Source organism: Bufo gargarizans, chromosome 1 (assembly GCF_014858855.1).
Source record: "Bufo gargarizans isolate SCDJY-AF-19 chromosome 1, ASM1485885v1, whole genome shotgun sequence".
In the NCBI taxonomy this organism is placed as follows: Eukaryota; Metazoa; Chordata; class Amphibia; order Anura; family Bufonidae; genus Bufo; species Bufo gargarizans.
The window spans coordinates 137,317,972-137,339,811 of record NC_058080.1 but is presented as its reverse complement, the minus strand read 5'-3'; the positions used below and the strand labels follow the sequence as shown (position 1 = coordinate 137,339,811).

Here is a 21,840-nt window from a genome sequence, read left to right as displayed (position 1 = left end):
TCTGCTGACAAGATGCTGGGACCCTTCATCCTCAGCACGTGGAAGGACAGTGGTGCAGTGATCCCTGAGAGGGGAGGAGGAGATCCAGCAGGACAGTGAGGGGATGTGAGCTGTGCTCAGCATGCTGTCCATGCAACAGTTCACCAGCCTGCCTGCTGAGGAGAGCTACAGACCGGTCATCTGCACCAGCAGGGTAAGCTGTGCCACCTTTACCATCCTCCTGGAGGGGCTGAACCTCTCATTTGTTTTAGCATTGAGATCTGTAGTTGGACTGTGCTGTGCATTTAAATTCAGCAAAAGGGGACATCCAAGCCATGAATGCATGTGTCACCTTGTCTGCCTGTCCATGCTGAGACAGACAGGATATAACACCCTCCACCTACAAACAACCCCATCATGGTAATGATTAATGCTGTGGCTCTGTACATTATCAAGCATTATATAATATGCTGACCGTATGAGCTTACACTCTATTAGGTCTCTCCACCTGATGAAACAGTTACAGAAGTTACTTTAGTTCAACTCTTCTTATCAACAGGTATAAATGTTATATATGAAAATGTGTAGTGACAATGCAAGGGAGACAATGGATAGATATGTATGATAAGTAGATAGACAACAGACAGATAAGTAGCTAGACAGGTAGATAGATCGATAGATGCATGATAAGTAGATAGACATAGAGAGATAGATAACTAAATAGATGATACATAGCTAGATAGACAGATAATAGATAGATACATGATGAGTAAACAGATAAGTAGCTAGATAGACAGGCAGATAGATAGATGAGAAGTAGACAGATAAGTAGACAGACATAGAGAGACAAATAGAAAATAGATGATAGACAGATGAGTAGATAGATACATGATAAGTAGCCAGATAGACAGATAATAGATAGAATATAGATACATAATAGATAAGTAGACAGATAAGTAGATCGATGAGCATTTACTGGATTATGAAGTAATAGTTACAGGGGCACACACATAATGTGTACAGTCTAGAGGTGCTCAGAGGCTGTAGAAGCATTACTGCTGTGTCTGAGGGGTAGGCTGGAGGTGGAAGGGACACATTATCTATTTACATATTCAGAAATACAATGTTGCAAGTGGTGTTTAGAGGTCTTCAGGGAAACCGGATTATCCACAAACCATGTGAAGTGCCAATAACATTCTTGCTGTAGATTGCTTTTATGTCTTTATGTTGTTAGGTATGATTGGTCTGGTTATGTAACTACATTGGTAAATAAGACTATTGATTATACAGTCACTTGTCTGCTGAATTGCTACATTTAGAAGATGGCAATTATGAAGAATATGTTTCTAAACTCTTTATTGGCAGAAGCATCTCTTTATCTGTATATCTTGCTATCATAGCTTATTTGTCACTGAAGCAGAGTTATCCTTAAAGTCATCATTATAAACTAAAGAATTATCTGTGATTTTCCATAAAGCTGCTGATAGTCTCATTTGGAGCTAACATCTTAATGCACAGTTGGGAACAGTTAAATGACATAATCAGATGTAATACCTCTGCTACATAGACCCTCTGGAGAGGGTAAGAGTATAGACTATACAGTTATAGAAATCACACATAAGGGTGAATAACAATATTCACATTCTTATAGCCTTCTATATACTTCATACAGCTGTACTTTCTCTCAAGCAACACCTCCTGACATACACTCCTAATACTATATTTAAGGCTTAAACTTTCTTCTGGAACCTGCTCATTTTAACTTCTAAGATGTATGCAGTACAGTTAGGAGATATTAGGCAAATGTATTATTAGGTACTTTAGTTATATAGAACAGCTGGGTAAGTTACTATCTATCTGTCTATGTCATATCTATCTATTATCTATTTAATATCTATATTTCATATCTATCTATCTATCTATCTATCTATCTATCTATCTATCTATCTCTGTCTTTCTATCTATCTATATCTCTGTCTTTCTATCTTCCTGTTTATCTAACTATATTATTTGTATTAGAGCTCATGCACATTTCATCAGTGTGCTATCCATTTTTTTCTTATAAAGTACACTGACCCATTCATTTCTTTGGGGCGAGAAATGCATCAGTTTTTTTTCTTTTTGTGGTGCTGTGTGCCCGATCTGCAAATCTTAGCATACGTCCAATTCCAATCCATATTTTTGGATGAGAATAGCCTTTTCCATTAACAGGAGTGAGAAAAATACAGAATGCACATGGACCAAAATATGGACGTCTGCATGAAGCCTTAATATTTCTATTTTAGTTCATTAATGAATAAATGTTAACAAGGCTTATACTATGAAGATTTCATAAGTTTTAATGATACTCTATGATTTACTTTCACTTTAAGAAATAAATTGTTATCTTGCATATAGCAGTAAAATGTCCTGTGAAGACAATCTGATCTCCCTCTGTATTGAACATTAATTTTATCATTTTTATTAATTTATTTATTATAACTTGTTTATTTCTAAGTTTTATTTCTTATCTTTATCATCGTTACTTCTCTTCTATTTATCTGATATCTGTTTTGCAGAGTTTTTGTGCTTTTCCTATTCAGTTGCAATATATACACACACACTCTATAGTACAGCAAGCTGAACTGAAACTTTGAGGAAAATGAACAACCAGGAGGTGTAGATTTGCTGTTATCGTTTATATATTATAAGGACTTTATAAGGACATAAAATAAATAAATAAATTATTAGGAAATGTAAAAAAAAAAAGGTAGATTTGAAGTAAGGAAAACCTCTTTTGTGAGAGATGTGCAAAAATAACTAGTAAAGGAAATTACATTAATAACTTTCCATATCAACCAGTTAGGTCTTGCTATGGGCAACACACTACTGCGCAAGTTTTGGTAAATCCTTTCCAGTGTACTATGTTACTGTATTGGTTGAGCAGATGTTTATACCCTCAGAATAGGGCAAGAAGCTTACTTAACAAACGGAATATTTGTAATAAAAATGTTCCTATTAACAACGTATAGCCATTCTGTTGCACGCACCTCAGGGTATGTAGTTATTTGGTAATGAATGTGTTAAACAACTGGGAAATTATTTAAAGGAAAAAGTGTCCTTGTTATAGTGGCGGTGAGAATACTTGGGACTGACAGATATGTAATCCTCCCTTTTTTCCATTACCCCTAAAAATAACTCCCAGCACAAGATGAGATTTCATATTCCCCCCAAATGACTGTCTACTCACACCCAAGTGGAAAGTCTGAATGTTAAAATACCTGCTTATAAATAGACCAGCAGGTCATTCACAGAGATTTGTCTAGAGTGCCACTGCTGGGCAAATCTTATCTCTCTTCCCGAAAAGCTCTTATAAACCTGGAATTCCAATATTGTATTCTCTGTTGTATGCTACATACACCATATAAGAGAAAATAAAGGAAGACTAAGTCCTTTAGAGATCTTCTGAAGGACCACACAACTTGTACACAACCAGTATGCCAATGTAAATATATAGTGGCTGAAATATCCTGGATTGAGCCCAATCCTGCTACTAAGCCCTGCTATCTAACCTGGATATTGTCTTTTCAAGAGCACTGTGGTGTAAGTGTTTCTGGACTCTTTTGCAAAATCTGTAACAGGACCTCCCAACTACCATATGCTATATATGCAATTTATAATGGCGCTTTCTTATGTGGCACAGTGGCATTTAGATCTCTTCAGGCACAAGGACCCAGGTGTGACTGCTGTCTCTGCACATCTTATAGCTTTGCCTCTGCGTAATGTCAATAGGTGACTACTGACCAGGAAAGAGGTGCTTAAAACACTAGCTGAAGGTAAACTTGCTTTTTACAAAAGGCTGAAAATGTCAACTTCCGAGTACCCCTGCAGTTTCTCTTTTCTGGTCCATCTCAATGCACCGGAAATGGTGACTTCAACCTGTGATTAGCTTAGAGCTTATTTCCTGTGTGTTAAGACGGACAAAAAACAGAGACCAGTGCAGGATCTTGGAAGCTTTAGAATCAGGTTTGCAGTGGAATGATGAGGTGAGTATGGCTTCTTTAAATTGTTTTAATCCATTCTAAACATTTTGTAAGAAAAGCTATTACCCACCAGACAAACCATTTAAGATCAGGAATGTATTGCTAATATTATTATCCATCTGGGATAAGGAAAATTAGCAAACCTTTGCTACATCTATATGTGGGTGCTGTAGTGACCGATAGAACCTTTTTGTACTGTAAATACTAAATCAGTATGGGTACACACTATGAGCATGAATACTTAAAAGGCAGACTATTCTACCACTGGTGTACATGAGAGAAGTCTCTGATGAGTGTGAGTGGTAATCTCTTGTACAAGCAATGGAAGATAGTGAACTCACTATAATCATTCCCCTAGTGACAGCAGTTTTATGTAGCATTCTAGTGAGGAAGATGCAATGGTTATGCCTTTAGGTATTTTTTGAATGTACATTGAGAAATGATAAGGGTCAAAGAAAAATCCTTTCTCTGTGATGCATGTCTGACAAACAGGAAAAGACTGAAGGACATAGGATGTGAGCTTACAGGGAAGGAGGAGTTACATTGCAGCATAAAACCAAATATAACAATAGCCACTAGACAGAACATCTTAATATTTTTAATAAAGACCAATTGAAAAAATGATTTTAGACCAAAATGAGTAAAATGCAATCATAAAACATTACCGTTACATAGCTTTTAAGTAGTAATGTCTCTCTGATGTTCAACTATTCTTGGCATAATCAGATGGATAACATCTTGGTATGTAGACGCTGCACTAGGCTAGTTATAATCCAGTGGTCAATATTTACGTTACATATCCAAGGATGAACAACTAATTTGACGGAAAGTTCCTTCTGGCTTGACAGAGAATTACTTTAAGAGCTGAACATCCTTGGATATAGGCCTGATGAAAGATTTGGAGTTACCTTGTTTTTCAATGGTAACTACTACCTTATGAACATTGACATCTTTACTAGGAAAGATCTTTAAGATAAGTCCCATTAGCCTTGCATTTACTTTTCACTTTCTGGTACTTCATACGTTACAAGATCTCCTACTTATAAATTTGATTTTTCGTGCTGCCATTTTCTTTGTCCTTGAAAAATAGTACGGCATTCCCTTTTCCATGTACTCCAGAAACAGTTATCCAGATATTTGAACATGTTTCTACAGTCTCTGATATAGGTTACCAGATGCAGATTCTTTGGGTGGACTAAGAGAAGAGAGAAGAGTTGCTGGAGTAAGAGTAAGAATAACAGGATTCTGGATCCATGGATACAGGAACAAGAGATCTTGAGTTGACAATAGCGGACACCTCAGATAAGAAGGTAGCTAAAACTCATGAGTAATCCTTGAGAAATTGGAATACATCAGCATAGAATCCAATATCGTAAAAGTAAGGCCATCATCCTTTCCCATGATCCGTTTATATGAGAAGCATGGTTAAAGACCGAAGTTGTCATGACGCGCTCTGTGCGTGGTTCCAGGAGGTGGGGACGGCCGAGGCGAGCTCGCGTCATCAGCGCACCCGGCGTCGCCCGTTTCCGTGGTAACCACACTGGGGCTGAGTGCTGAGCTGATCCCTCAGCGCTCGGCTGTATGGGCTGTATTGGAACTCAGGAGTCATGTGACGCTGGCCACGTCACATGACTCCACTAGTGCCCTATTTAAACAGGCAATCTGCTGGCCTGCGAGTTACTCACCTGGTTTATTTTCCTGCTTGGCTTCCGATTTCCCGTCCATCCCATCCTTTGGTCTTGGCGTTCCCTCCTGGTTTTGACTTCGGCTTGTCCTGATAATTCTCTGCCTGCTCCTCCAGTACCTTTCTGATCTCTGGGTTATTGACACAGCTTGTTTCACTTTCCTGTTACTTGTGTTGTTTGTCTTCCCTGCACTATCCTAGCTAAGGGTTTGTCAACCAGTTGTCCCTTGTCGCTAGGACTTGCGAGGCAGGTAGGCAGAAACAGGGGTACCCCATCCCCTGTGTGTGTGACAAAAGTGCAACCATTGTCAGCCAAGTTTATCCTTGACTATGTAGCCTAGAGTTCATTTGAATTCTTGACAGGCACAGTCAGATCTCAATAGTTTACTTGCTCTCTGATAAAGATTAATTGTCATGAGACATTGATGAGACTGTTAGTGTCCCATCTGCAGGCAAATCAGATTAGCTGTTGCTGCAATTTTCTCCTTGACTTCTGACAATGAACAAATTGGTGAATTAGGTGGGCAATATGTCATTTTGCTCCTACTATGCAAAGGCCTGCAACTCTTAAAGCACCCACATAGTAAAATGTCTGCCTTGGTGATTGACCCTTTTGTTATAATGTATTAGCAGTGAGGATTCCTTTCTGAATTATCCAACTTGGCGCTGTTTAAGTGACCACCAACCATCAGCATGCCATGACTGTTGATTACTGGTTTTAGGTGGCAATGGGGCTGTTTTTTTTTGTTTTGTTTTTTTATAACTTTCTTGTTGAGTAGACATTTCAGTTTCATGTCAAAGACACAATCAACTCACTTAAGCAGTGTCCTTTGCAGAGAAAGGCTTAAGTGTGCCAACCATAACAATTGGTGCTAGTGTTCTCAGTACGATAGAACTGTACAATGTTTGCTAACCTTCAAATGGCACGTACAAGCTTCATCCATCTGTGTTCGAAGCACTGACAACCCAAGTCAAAATCCTCTTTGGAACTGGGTAAAAGAGGTACTAACATCAGGGCAAATCTCTGGATCATTATCAGGGTCTCAGAGAATGAAGACGCTTTCAACTGCGGGCCTGTTTTCACCTGTTTTTGTACTTCATGACAGTGGTAAAAATGAGTAAAAAATAATAATTTTTATTCATAAAAAATACCAACTTAGCAAATTTCCAAATTTCTATTTCTCTACTTTTATAATAGACAGTAATACCTCCAAAAATATTAATTACTTTACATTCCCCATATGTCTACTTCATGTTTGGATCATTTAGAAAATGATATTTTATTTTTCGGGAACGTTAGAAGGCTTAGAAGTTTGGAAGCAAATCTTGAAATTTTTCAGAAAATTTCCCAAAATCCACTTTTTAAGGACCAGTTCAGGTCTGAAGTCACTTTGTGAGGCTTAAATAAAAGAAACCACCCAAAAAATGACCCCATTTTAGAAACTACACCCCTCAGGGTATACAAAACTGATTTTACAAACTTTGTTAACCCTTTAGGTGTTCCACAAGAATTAATGGAAAATGGAGATGAAATTTCAGAATTTCACTTTTTTGGCAGATTTTACATTTCAATCCATTTTTTCAAGTAGCAAAGCAAGGGTTTAAAGCCAAATAAAACTCAATATTTATTACCCTGATTCTGCAGTTTACAGAGACACCCCACATGTGATCGTAAACTGCTCTACGGGCACACGGCAGGGCGCAGTAGGAAAGGAACGCCATATGGTTTTTGGAAGGCAGATTTAGCTGAACTGGTTTTTAGATGCCATGTCATATTTGAAGCCCCCCTGATGCACCCCTACAGTAGAAACTAAAAAAACGGTGACCACATTTTGGAAACTACAGGATACAGTACCAATTTTATTGCTACTATTTTGGGGTACATATGATTTTGAATTGCTCTATATTATGTTTTTTGTGAGGCAAGGTAACAAAAAAATTGATGTTTTGGCACCGTTCTTTTTTATTTTTTTACAGTGTTTACCTGAGAGATTAGGTCATGTGACTTTTTTTATAGAGCAGATCATTACGGGCGTGGCAATACCTAATATGTCTACTTTTTCTTATTTATTTAAGTTTTACACAATAATAGCATTTTTGAAACCGAAATAATGATATTTTAGTGTATCCATAGTCTGAGAGCCATAGCTTTTTTATTTTTTGACCGATTCTCTTAGGTAGAGTCTCATTTTTTTTCAGTCTGATTGGTACTATATTGGGGGGCATACGCCTTTTTGATCACTTTTTTTTTTTTACAATTATTTTTTTACGGTGTTCTCCTGAGGGGTTAGGTCATGTGATATTTACATAGAGCTGATTGTCTGAGAGTGATAGCTTTTTTTATTTTTTGACTAATTCTCTTAGGTAGGGTCTAATTTTTTGCAGGATGAGGTGATGGTCTGATTGGTTCTATTTTGGGGGGCGCTGCTGTTGCAATTTTTGTGATGTAATGTGACAAAAACTGCTTTTTTTTTTACAGATTTTTTTTTTTTGCAGTGTTCACCTGAGGGGTTAGGTCACATGATATTTTTATAGAGCTGGTTGTTACGGACTTGGCGATACCTAATATGTATATTTTTTTATGTATTTCACTTTAGCACAATAATAGCAGTTTTGAAACTAAAAAAATGATGTTTTAGTGTCTCCATGTTCTGAGAGATATATATTTTTTTTTTTGGGGGGGCGATTGTCTTAGGTAGGGGCTAATTTTTTGCGGGATGAGGTGACGGTTTTATTGATACCATTTTGTAGGACATACGACTTTTTAATCGCTTGGTGTTGCACTTTTTGTGAGGGCTGTCCAGTACTTAGCTCTCCTCCTGCTCGCTCTTCTCAGGGCCCGCGCTGCTGGGTCCTGGCTGTCTGCAGCGTCAGGACGTACAGAGCGCACTCTAACCTGACACTGCAGGAGGTCAGGTGACTAAAGCGCGGGCCCTGAGAATAGAAGACAGCCAGAACAGGGAGAGTGGCGACAGGAGAGTTAAGTGACTTTATCATTTTACAGTCTGATCTGAGGTCTGATATGAAGGTTTAATGTGGGTTCTGGAGAGGTCTATGGGTGTCAGGAGGTCTGACTGGGGTGGTCAGGAGGTCTGACTGGGGGGATCAGGAGGTCTGACTTGGGGATCTGAAGTGGTCTAATGGGGGTCTGGAGGTCTGACTGGGGGATTTGGAGGTCTGATTGGGGTCTGGAGGTCTGATTAGGGGTATGTAGGTCTAGTGGGGGTGTGATTGGGGGTCTGGAGGTCTAATGGGATTCTAATTGGGGGTCTAGAGGTCTAATGGGGGTCTGGAGGTCTGACTGGGGGGTCTAGAGGTCTAATGGGGGACTGATTGGGGGTCTGGAGGTCTGACTGGGGGGGGTCTAGAGTTCTAATGGGGGTCTGACTGGGGGGACTGGAGGTCTAATGGGGTGTGATTGGGGGTCTGGAGGTCTAATGGGGTCTGATTTGGGGTCTAGAGGTCTGATTGGGGGGTCTGAAGGTCTGACTGTGGGGTAAAGAGGTCTAATGGGAGTCTGATTGGGGATATGGAGGTCTGACTGGGGGATCTGGAGGTCTAATGTGGGCCTGGAGGTCTAATGGGGGTCTGGAGGTCTGACTGGTTGTCCTTCTGGGTATACTTTGACCAGGCACACCTTGGCACAGAAATTTAGGAACAATCACTTTCCCACATCCTTCCATGCATGAATAGACAGTGGCTTTAGGTGAATCATGAACTTGTGGCTCCCCACCATGGGGTTATATGCGGCAGAAGGTTGTCGGGAGGTGGATGCGTAGCTGTAACATGCTTGTCACTACTGCATTCGGTGCACTTAATGGCAACTATCCAGTCCTTTTCAATGTGTTTTGAGGAGGCACAACACTTATAACATATCCCGTGGTCTTTGAGAGAATTTCTGTGCTCTTATACAGTGTTTGCCCCTGAGGGCTGGACATTCTTTAAGAGGGTGAGGTTTTTCCTTGATAGGGTACATACCACTGGGGTCCCTTTGTTTTAGAGCAGGAGTGTTTTGCCTAGTGGTGGTGTGTGCAGTAAGTGGAACATTAGTCTTTCTAACTACTACCGTTCCCCTTAAGTCTTTACATTTAATTGGTGAATACATAGGGAATCATGATGAAGCTATTGGAGTGGATTCATCAAATTTGAAGCTGGATTCATACTTCTTCTGAGCTAGGTCACTGATAAATAAGCAAAAGAAGCAAAAGAAGAGAAAGGGGGAAATTATATTTTAAGTTCTCTTTTGTACCTGGCACACTGGTCTTCCTATTTTCCTGCACGCTATGTGATAGTTTGGACACCACTGGATTCACACCATGAGCAGTATCAAGGTATCTCAGAACTGGCAGGTGGATGTCTGATTTAGCCAACTCCAGTTTCTTTATCAATTCACTCAGGTAATTTGTGGTTGTCCTTAGTTATATTTGGGAAGGTTTGAGGTCTTTAAAATAATGCACTTTCTATGGCTTCAGAACTGCCATAGGTTTGTTCAAGTCTCTCCCATGCTGCATTTAGACAGTTTTCTCTAACTTTACACCTATGGTGTGGCTTACTTTTAAACTAAATTTTGTGCCAAAATTTTGGCACAGGATGATGCATCTCAAGTCTTTCCCAAATACACACACCTCCTTCCTGCTAAAGCCATACTCCTCGTGGGAGCCAGGTGCAATGGATTATTCATTTTTGATTATTTTATAAATATGTTTAAAATGAGAAGTGCCAAATTGTACCAAAATGGAATTTTTATTTTTGGCACAAATTACTCCAGAATGTTCACACAGACACAGTAGTAAATGTGAGACATTATTCTCTTAGTAAAATAAATGCATTCATTGGTGTTTCCTTCAGTTCTGCAGTCAGTTTGAGGAGTCTACCAAACAATAATCCACTTGAGCTTCCAGTAATTTATTTGGGTGTGGTTATAAAGCCTAATCATAATCATAAAACCATGATCACACGCAATGTAATATAATGTCAGCAGCTTGTGCATGCAATAAAGAAGGCAGCAAAATATATAGATTTAAGGTGCAGGTGGAGGGGCATCGAACAGACTTAGACTGGGTTCAATTAACTCTTTCTTTACTGAAGAGTATGCAGCATCCAGATTTGAGCTGTAACAGGTCAGATGTAACTTGTATATACTGTCCTGTACATATAGAACAGGCTCACAGTGGCAATCAAGATAATATAGTGTTTAGAGAGTCTCTGTGACTCCGTAATCACCATTGATTAAGCTGTGTACAACTTCAGAACAATATTGTGCTTAGCTTCTACCTACACCAGTGATTTTCTGAGGAGGTCCTGGGGATGCAGCTGTGTTCTCTTCTCTAGCAAAGCTGTGGCGTGTATACTCCTGGGCTCCTTTATGCTCTGCTTGCTGTTAACTGCTCCAGTATATGGCTGGTTCTGCAACTCAGTTGCCAGTACTCTACACCGGGACCATGAGGCTATAGCTTTCATGTCTCCAGTTCACTCTGGAGGCTCTTGTACCTGTGCTCTGGCTACACATCTCATCACTGTACACATGTGCATCCACTGGAGCAGTACTTGCTGCTCATTTCCTGTCTGTTCTACATCTCCTTCCTTGGCCATCCTGACCAAGGATCTGGTCACCCTCTGCGACAGTTCAGTAGTGAATTGTCTACCTTATGAAATTACGCATCCTGGATTAGAAATACATATATGAGATATTAAACTTTTCTCCTTGTTTGTGGTTGTTAAAAGAAAAATCTTTGTCCCTTTTATCCTGGATGGCAGACTTCCTTTGGGCAACCAGTGTGTGGTACTGTAAATCTAACAAAATATTTGTAAATTGATGTCTTGTGGCTACAAATATCTGTGTTGTCTGTAACTAATCCCTTTGACAGAACTATTTACTTTAATAAACCAGAGATTTCCTATTCCTTTTTATATGTGGTTAGATAATTCTAACCACATACAGTATAATAAAAATGAATAGTAAATCTCTGGTTTATTACAGTAAAGTGGTTAGCACTGTTACCTGGCAGTGGCTGGGGTCCTTGGTTCGAATCCAAACAAGGACAACTTCTGGATGGAGTTTGTATGTTCTCCCTTTGTTTGTGTGGGTTTCCTCCAGGTACTGAGCTTTACTCCCACCAAGACATACTGATAGGGACCTTAGATAGGGAGATTCATTGGGGAAAGCTTGATGGTGATTTCCTTAATGCCAAGTAAACCTACTCAAATGTTGTTACATTTTGGTAATTATTTCAGGGGATACTCCGGGATCTAGATTTTGATGACCTAACCTCAACAATATTAGGCTACTTTCACACTGGCGTTTTGGCTTTCCGTTTGTGAGATCCGTTCAGGGCTCTGACAAGTGGTGCAAAACGGATCAGTTTTGCCCTAATGCATTCTGAATGGAAAAGGATCCGCTCAGAATGCATCAGTTTGTCTCCGTTCCATCTACATTCCGCTTTGGAGGCGGACAACAAAACACTGCCTGCAGCGTTTTAGTGTCCGTCTGACGAAACTGAGCCAAACGGATCCGTCCTGGCACACAATGTAAGTCAATGGGGACGGATCCATTTTCACTGACACAATCTGGCACAATAGAAAACGGATCCGTCCTCCATTGACTTTCAATGGTGTTCAAGACAGATCCGTCTTGGCTATGTTAAGGATAATACAAATGGATCCGTTCTGAATGGATGCAGATGGTCGTATTATCTGAACAGATCTGTCTGTGCAGCACCAAATGCGAGTGTGAAAGTAGCCTTAGATCGGTGGGGGTATAACACTTGGCACCCCATCTTCCATCCACTTGAATGGTCTTTTGCTTCTAGATCCATCCACTCTATCTTTTTCTGGCACAGGCAACTGCTGAAAACAGTTGATGGTGAGGGGCCAGGTGTCAGACCCCCACCAATCTGATATTGATGACCTATCCTTAGAATCTAGAAACTGGAGAAACCCTTAAATTCCTAGTCAGACCTTAATTGAACACAGATGGACTTAAAAGCAAGGAAATGGAAGGAGCAGAGGCATATCTAGGGGTTCAGCATGGGAAATGGGGGATGCAAAAACATCTAAGACCTAAGTGTGCCCCTAATCAGATCCTAATCATGCAATTGCCTACCTTTACAAACCCACAGTACATGTGTATAGGAGACAGTCAGTCAAAGCAGAAACGCCTGTAGAATATGACATTATAGAAATCTGTTCTAAGTGCTGCACAAAGCATGTACCTTGCTGTTCTATAAACCACTATGACCCTACTCTATAGATGAAGAACCTTTCATGCCAGGAGTAGCACATTCATGATGACCAGCAGTGTACATGCTCTATTCATGTTCAGTGTTGCCCAATGAACCTCTATATAATACCCTATATCACCTCCTGGTCCCACATACACATGAATGCATGATATGGGAGTGTTATTATGTCATATACTGTATTGTATGTACCAATAATATTATCAATACACATATGCAAGCAGCACCTGCTTCACATATGCACAGAAGCTTCTGGATTAAAGGGGTTTTCCAACTTTTTTGTACTGATGACGTATCCTCTGGAAACATCATTGGTATCTGATCACTGGGAGTCCACCACCCGGGACCCCTGCTGATCAGCTGTTTGAGAAGGCTGCGGCACTCCTGTGAGCACCACAACCTTTTTGCAGCTTAACCTACTGTAGACCAGTGACAACTCGTTTATTGGTCACGTGGCTGCTGTACCAGGCACACTATACAATGTACAGTCGTGGCCAAAAGTTTTGAGAATTACACAAATATTAGTTTTCACAAAGTTTGCTGCTAAACTGCTTTTAGATCTTTGTTTCAGTTGTTTCTGTGATGTAGTGAAATATAATTACACGCACTTCATACGTTTCAAAGGCTTTTATCGACAATTACATGATATTTATGCAAAGAGTCAGTATTTGCAGTGTTGGCCCTTCTTTTTCAGGACCTCTGCAATTCGACTGGGCATGCTCTCAATCAGCTTCTGGGCCAATTCCTGACTGATAGCAACCCATTCTTTCATAATCACTTCTTGGAGTTTGTCAGAATTAGTGGGTTTTTGTTTGTCCACCCGCCTCTTGAGGATTGACCACAAGTTCTCAATGGGATTAAGATCTGGGGAATTTCCAGGCCATGGACCCAAAATGTCAACGTTTTGGTCCCGAGCCACTTAGTTATCACTTTTTCCTTATGGCATGGTGCTCCATCGTGCTGGAAAATGCATTGTTCTTCACCAAACTGTTGTTGGACTGTTGGAAGAAGTTGCTGTTGGAGGGTGTTTTGGTACCATTCTTTATTCATGGCTGTGTTTTGGGGCAAAATTGTGAGTGAGCGCACTCCCTTGGATGAGAAGCAACCCCACACATGAATGGTCTCGGGATGCTTTACTGTTGGCATGACACAGGACTGATGGTAGCGCCCACCTTTTCTTCTCCGGACAAGACTTTTTCCTGATGCCCCAATCGGAAAGAGGCTTCATCTGAGAATATGACTTTGACCCAGTCCTCAGCAGTCCATTCACCATATTTTCTGCAGAAGATCAATCTGTCCCTGATGTTTTTTTGGAGAGAAGTGGCTTCTTTGCTGCCCTTCTTGACACCAGGCCATCTTCCAAAAGTCTTCGCCTCACTGTGCGTGCAGATGCGCTCACACCTGCCTGCTGCCATTCCTGAGCAAGCTCTGTACTGGTGGCACTCTGATCCCGCAGCTGAATCCTCTTTAGGAGACGATCCTGGCGCTTGCTGGACTTTCTTGGATGCCCTGAAGCCTTCTTAACAAGAATTGAACCTCTTTCGTTGAAGTTCTTGATGATCCTATAAATTGTTGATTGAGGTGCAATCTTAGTAGCCACAATATCCTTGCCTGTGAAGCCAATTTTATGCAACGCAATGATGGCTGCATGCGTTTCTTTGCAGGTCACCATGGTTCACAATGGAAGAACAATGATTTCAAGCATCACCCTCCTTTTAACAGGTCAAGTCTGCCATTTTAACCCAATCAGCCTGACATAATGATCTCCAGCGTTGTGCTCGTCAACATTCTCACCTGAGTTAACAAGACGATTACTGAAATGATCTCAGCAGGTCCTTTAATGACAGCAATGAAATGCAGTGGAAAGGTTTTTTTGGCATTAAGTTAATTTTCATGGCAAAGAAGGACTATGCAATTCATCTGATCACTCTTCATAACATTCTGGAGTATATGCAAATTGCTGTTATAAAAACTTAAGCAGCAACTTTTCCAATTTCCAATATTTATGTAATTCTCAAAACTTTTGGCCACGACTGTACTATGCTGTGCTTGGCAAGCTGTGAGGAGAGAGGGGTGCTTACTGAAGTGCCATAGTCCCCTTAAATAGCTAATTGGCTGGGGTCCTGGGTGTTTGACTCCTGCCTATCCTAACAATAGGTCATTAATATAAAAAATAAATAAAATTAAAATTAACGTTTAGTTCTCAATCATATCCCACTTGCATGAGCCCAGAGTCTCTCCCCATTCCTTGATTCCACCAATCAACTGTCTCAGACCAATCTTCTTGGAGATGGTAAACACTGCAGGGTGCTATCATCCCTGAGACAGATAGGTGCCTGGAAGCAGAGAGAAGCAGCTGGGAGATTTGCCATCTGTTCTGGAAGTCCAGGAGATCTTTCCTATTTCCAGGAGTCTCACAAAAGTTTGGCATAGGTGGCGCACCTGGAAGGGTTTATTATGTAAGTGGGCCTAGAGCTGCCACATTCCCTGACTTCTCCTACTAGCTACACCACTGAGGAGAAGCAATAATACATGCATGATGGCAGATAGCAAATAGACGGAATACCCCTGATTACTACATTTGATACATACAGTGAGTGTTTCTTTGATGGATGTCTAGGAAAATATACTATGATCATGGACAAACATATAAACAAGCAACTGTTCTGCAGCTGCTCATTTGCTTAAAGGATATGCATACACTTCTTAAATGTATAATGAAGCAACTTTCTAAATAGCCTTTATTAGAAATGTCCTACATTTTGCTGCTGTAGAGTCTATGCAACGCCTGTACATAGCTGGTTGTCCTGATGCACTCACTATCGCCAGGTCTAAATTCTTTACCAGTATATTTTTGGGTGTGGTAGAAACCCACAGGGATAGTACATGCAATGTTCATGCAGTTGCTTCCGACAGCACACTTCTTTTGGTACTGTCAGCTGCCTCTGCTCTTGTCCTTCCTTCTCTCATTGTTAGAGATGGCAGCAGGAAGGGAAAGGAGGTTGCACACTACAAATCAGAGTGTGTCGAGGGAGGAAAGCATACAAGTTGTCAAGGAGGGAAAACTACTCAGCCTGTAAGAGGAAACTTTTTATGGCTGTTTTCTTGGTCACGCAGGCTGTGTCTCTGTATATGCATATTGTAAACCTGGGTGCCTATGGGAGATGTATGACACAGTATACCGATACAGTGCCATACATCAGAGTCATCGGTAGGGGGTATACTTCAGGGCATCCACCTGACATATATAATTTCATGCACTCTCTGCTGCATGGTATTCTAAGGGATATCTGGAGGGAACTAATCTGAAAAAACTCCTGTCTAATCAGCAACTCAGGCTGCTCCTCAGTCTTTCCTCGATGATTTACAATGCAGCGCTTTATGCTACGATTTGCTACTATGTAGTAGCTCAAACCTATATTTTATCACCTTTCATTATAGGAAAGCAACATGTGACTTTGACTTTCACTGTTTTACGAAGACAAAACTGAATGAAAAGACAGTAAAAAAAAAAAAAAAGATATCGTGTAAATCTGCAACAAATTGAATTTTAAACTATAGATTGAAACATACCTAGTACAATATGCTGATTTAGGCTATGTTCACATCTGCATTAGAAGCCTCGGTCTCAGTCCTTCAGAAACACTGGCCCAACAGCATAGCTTTATTTTGTCTAGTAACATGTCTGGTCCCCGATGGAAACCTGATAGACTCCATTATACAGTGGAATAAAAAAGTTTGGGCACCCATGTTCAAGATTACTGTTACTGTGAACAGTTAAGCAAGTTGAAGATGAAATGGTCTCCAAAAGGCATAAAGTTAAAGATGAAACAAACTTTTCAACATTTTAAGTGTATCAAAATTTTAAAAATTTCAGAGGCAGCTGCTTGTAGGATTGCTAGAAAGGTAAATCAGAACCCCCGCTTGACTGCAAAAGACCTTTAGGAAGATTTAGCAGACTCTGGAGTTGTCATACAACTGCACAAATACGGCCTTTAAGGAAGAGTCATCAGAAGAAAACCTCTCCTGTGTCCTCACCACAACATTTTGGAAACAAGTCCTGTGGACCGATAAGGTAAAAATTGAACTCTTTGGCCAGAATGAGCAAAAGGAATGTTTGGGAGAAAAAGGACACAGAATTTCATGAAACTATTAAGCATGGAGTGGATCAATCATGATTTGGGGTTATGTTGCAGCCAATGACACAGGGAACATTTTATGAGTAGAGAGAAGAATGGATTCAATGGAATTCCAGCAGATTCTGGAAGCAAACATAACATTAACGGCTAAAAAAGCTGAAGTTGAAAAGAGGATGCCAAAATCCACAATAGACTACCTCAAAAGGCACAAGCTTAATGTTTTACCATGGCCATCACAGTACCCTGATCTGAACATCATTGAAAAACTGTGGATAGACCTTAAAAGAGCAGTGCATGCAAAATAGCCCAGGAAGCTCACAAAACTAGAAGACTTTTCCAAGGAAAAATGGATGAAAATCCCTTAAAAATATTTGAAAGACTTTTGGCTGGCTACAAAAAGCTTTTACAAGCTGTGATACTTGCCAAATGGGGTGCTACCAGGTACTAACCATGTAGGTTGCCCAAAGTTTTGCTTTAGGCCCTTTTCCTTTTTTTATTTTGAAAATGAAAAATATTTTTTGCTTAAAATATAAGGGGAATGTGTAATCTTTAACTTTATGCCTTTTGGAGATCATTTCATCTTCTTTTGCATGCCACTGTTGTCAAATAACGTTCTTGTTTGTAATTTGATGGGTCTGGTGCTTCTGTTATTTTCCTTGTTTTGCTCCTGAACAAACTCTAAGCTGTGAATTTGCTGCAGATTCACTGCAGAACCCACAGTGGAAAAATTCTGCTATATCTGGACATAACCTTGAATGCCGTTTTACAATCTGTATTTATATCCTGTTGAAGTCAAAGGGGAAAATCTGCAGAGAACAACAAACAAAATATGAAAAAAACATCAAAACTTAGCATTTTTATGAAAGCTACAACTGTCCTAAGGTCACTCAGGAAAAGATCTGGGATTAGATACATACAACAAGGGGAACCTAAGGGCAGGATGAGTGGTGATATCTGAGGCATGGTTCTCAATGAATTGCTCTTTTCAATGGAGTTCACCTTGACTTTAAAAAATAAACTAAATCTTGATTTACATTGTACTTCTTCTCCTGTGACATCTGGGGCTGTATTCAAAATTCTGTTGCCCACCACTAGGAACCAGTCACTATACAGGCACATGCTTATTCGCTTATTTGAGATCTAGTGTATTATAGAACAGAACAAACCGCGGACTCAGTGATTCGAGTGATTCCTTGATTATCGGCTGATCAGTGGCATTATTACACAGGCCAGATATCAGGAATATCATAGCCCATGAAACTGAAGAGTTATACATACCTGCTCTGGGTCCTCCACACTGCCCTCGCTGCCTCCATCTTCCAGTCACATGCACCTCTCCGGTCAGTGACTGGCTTCACCGGTGATGTGCTGGGGCAGGGGCGTACAAAGAAATCACTGGGCCCCATACTAAGAATCTAAATTGGGCCCCCATGCCCCATTCATAGCCCCTCCCTCTACCCCTTCCTGGCCAATATGTATAGCAGGTACCTCGTACCTTACATATCAGTGCACTGCTGTATATACTATATATCTGTACACGATGCATCTATTATACTTCATACCTCACGTCAGTACACTGCTGTATATACTATAGATTTTAAGATACTGCATTTATTATACCTTGTACCTCACATATCAGTATACTACTGTATATACTATATATCTGTACACACTTAATATATTATACCTCATACCTCACATATCAGTACACTGCTTGTATACTATATAGCTGTAGACATTGCATCTATTCTACCTCATACTTCACATATCAGTACACTTCTGGGTATACTACATACCTGTGTCCACTGCATCTATTATACTGTATAATAGATGCAGTGTGTGTGTATATATATATATATATATATATATATATATATAAAATATATAGCAGAATACTGATGTGACAAGTACAAGGTATGAAAAGTATGATGGATGCAGGGTGTACAGATATATGTGCAGCGACCGGGACATGCAGGGGAAAACACGTGAGGCTGATGGGGGCAGTAGTTGTTTGTACTCATGGTTAGCAGATGCCTCCCTGGGCCAGAGTGCAGTGATGAGGAAGACAGCACAATATCCTACAGGGGGACTCTCTGTTACAGGGAACACTAGCCAGATGCAAGTTGAGGTGCCCTTGGTGGTAATTGGTGTAAGGTGCTTTTGCGGCTGGGCCCCTGGTTCGTGACGCCAGCACCGTAAGGTGCAAATGTTGAGAGTAGCAGTAGTAAGAATGAGAAGTCGTTTGTTATAAACCAGTTGAACGTTTACTGAAAATCTATAGTCTCTGGACAGTTGGTACAGTTGGTCAATGGAAAGCTTTCTGTATAGCACAAATAATAATAAGTTTGCGTGTAATCCTATTATCAGGTAGTGGCATTTGTCAATCAAGGAGTTGTCTCTTTTAAAGTAGACACTTTACAGGCAATCCTAAGTTCACTCTGTAGCACTCTGGTACAAAGTATGCTGATGTATATAGTTACTATGAGCTATACTTTAAGGGCGATCTCCCTCGTGGCTTCATTATTTGCAGGATACTCTTCTAAATAGGTTTAGGTTATTCCACTATGACCCGGAAGGCTTGTGTAGTGGATAAAGACAATTCTGCGCACTAACTGTCCATTTGTGTCCAGGCACTCGGGAAACTACTCCTGGTCACTTGTGCTAATGAGGTCCATGAGGTCCATGAGCTAAGTTTAGCTGTTACCCTCGCTAGGCTCTCTGCATCCTTAAGCATAGACTCACTGTCTGGTGCTTGGTTGCTGTGGTAGTCTTCTCCAGGCTTGATCAGGGCCCAGAGGAAAGTAACACAGCTACATGATGACTTTAGCCTGTTTCTCTTCTCAATGAACTTGCTTCTCCTCCTCTCACCAACTACTACTGTAACTAACATTCTCTTCTAAGCTAGACACACCCAAAGCTATATATAGTGTGGTGCCAGCACTACCTAGGGGCGAATGGATGTAAATGAAATTGCCAGTCTGACAAAACGAAATACCATACATTGCAAATCTATAAATATTCAGATGTTTAAAGTGTCCCATTTACACATTGATGCGGGACGCTGCATGTGGTCAGTTATATATTATGGTTATTGTGTTAGGTACATGTGGTAATAGTGCTTGTAACTGTCTGCAGTACTATATATATGAGTGAGATGTGAGTAAAAATAGGGAATAGGGTGCAAATGAAGAGAAAGTTGAAGGACTCCTCTTACCACTCCATTCTAGTCTCAGTGGAGAGCTCATGGTGCAGTTCTTCTCTATGCTGTTGGGGGTTGAAGGACCTGTGATGATGCTCTCTGCAGTTCATTTACTAGATGTACAGGAACTGTGATGATGATGATGATGTCATCACAGGTCCTGGCATATGCTCCTATCTAACCTGGGAACTACACCATGATACACAATGACATAATTACAGGTCCTTTAGCTTACACCACTAATGATGGCACCATAGCGCAGGGGCTGGAAGATGGATGCAGCAGAGAAAGTGCAGAGGACCAATGCGACGTGGAACAGGTAAGTATGAATCTCCTGTTTCTGGTGCCATTCTGTAGGAACTTGTTAAAAAATTCTTTTTACAGGAAAACCCCAGAAAAGTGGTGACATTTCCTTCCATCCTCCCTCCTATTCATAAATCAGTGCTTTCCTTCACTGCAGAGGACGGCGCTCACTGGTTATTACAGTTACAGACGCCATGTAATAACCAATAAACACTTTACCTTACTAGCGGGGAAAGCGCTCATTGGTTAACATTTTAAAAAACCAGGCCCAAAAAGGCCTTAATGACCAGACACTTTTTTTGTGATTTTGTACATGTGGTGGTTTAAACCGTTGTAACTTTTTTATTTGTTGGACTACGAAAAAAAAAATTCAACAATTTTTTACGTGACACATAGGGCTTTATAATTTTTTTGTTTTATTTAGGGAAAACTGTACAAAACATTCTTAAATAGTATTTTTTTTCCCAAACTATAGCTCTGTATTCTTTAAATATGCCAACTGACACCAAAATAAACGATTATAATAAGTATCCTATTTTGTGTCGGTTGTTTTGCTATGTAATATGTATAGTTTCACATGAAAGGGTGATAATGGTGACAGTTTTGGTTGGTGTGGGTGTTTTTTTAATGTATTTCATAATTAGTTTTTTTTACGCAATTTTAAATATATTTCTGCTATATAATATGACACTTTGAAAATTTTTAAAATTTTGCACTTTTTATTTTTTTATTTTATTTATATTTTATTAATATTAAAAAAAATTATAATTGGTTTATTTTATCATTATTTTAAATATATTTTTGCCACATAATATGTTCCACAAGAGGTAATTAACAGACAATTGGGGGGCAGTGAACACTTTTATTTTGCACATTTTCCTTTTTATTTTATTTTATTTGCATTAATTTAATATTTTAAAAAATGTTCTACTATTTTTTAACTATATGTTTGCCACATAATATGTCTCCCTAGAGGAAACTTTTTAAATTTCATTTGGATTTTATTATATTTTTTATTTTATTGTCAATTTTGTAAAAATAATTTTTAAACTTTTTTTTTAAATATATTGTTTTCCACACTTTGTCCCCCAAGAGGTCACTTACAGACCTTTGGGAGACAATAAGAAACTTTTTTTTATTTTGCCTATTTATTTACACTGTAACGTAACTGGGGTATTAAAATGAGCCCCATTTATACTGTAGAAGAAACCAGCCTGCTGTTGACCAGGCAGAGTTGACCAGTTCTGCTTTCCTCTGCCCCCAAGATGCCCAGCGA

General features: G+C 39.9%; 1 protein-coding gene across 1 annotated transcript in view; it reads left to right on the top strand.

The window, feature by feature from the left end:
- The first annotated feature begins 44 nt into the window (after positions 1–44).
- The window catches only part of CORIN (corin, serine peptidase), a 521,382-nt gene continuing 499,586 nt past the window's right edge, over positions 45–21,840 (top strand). The window contains exon 1 of the mRNA XM_044298842.1: positions 45–193. Coding sequence (XP_044154777.1) covers positions 122–193 — 72 coding nt within the window. The 5' untranslated portion in view covers positions 45–121. The remainder of the gene's footprint in view (positions 194–21,840) is intronic.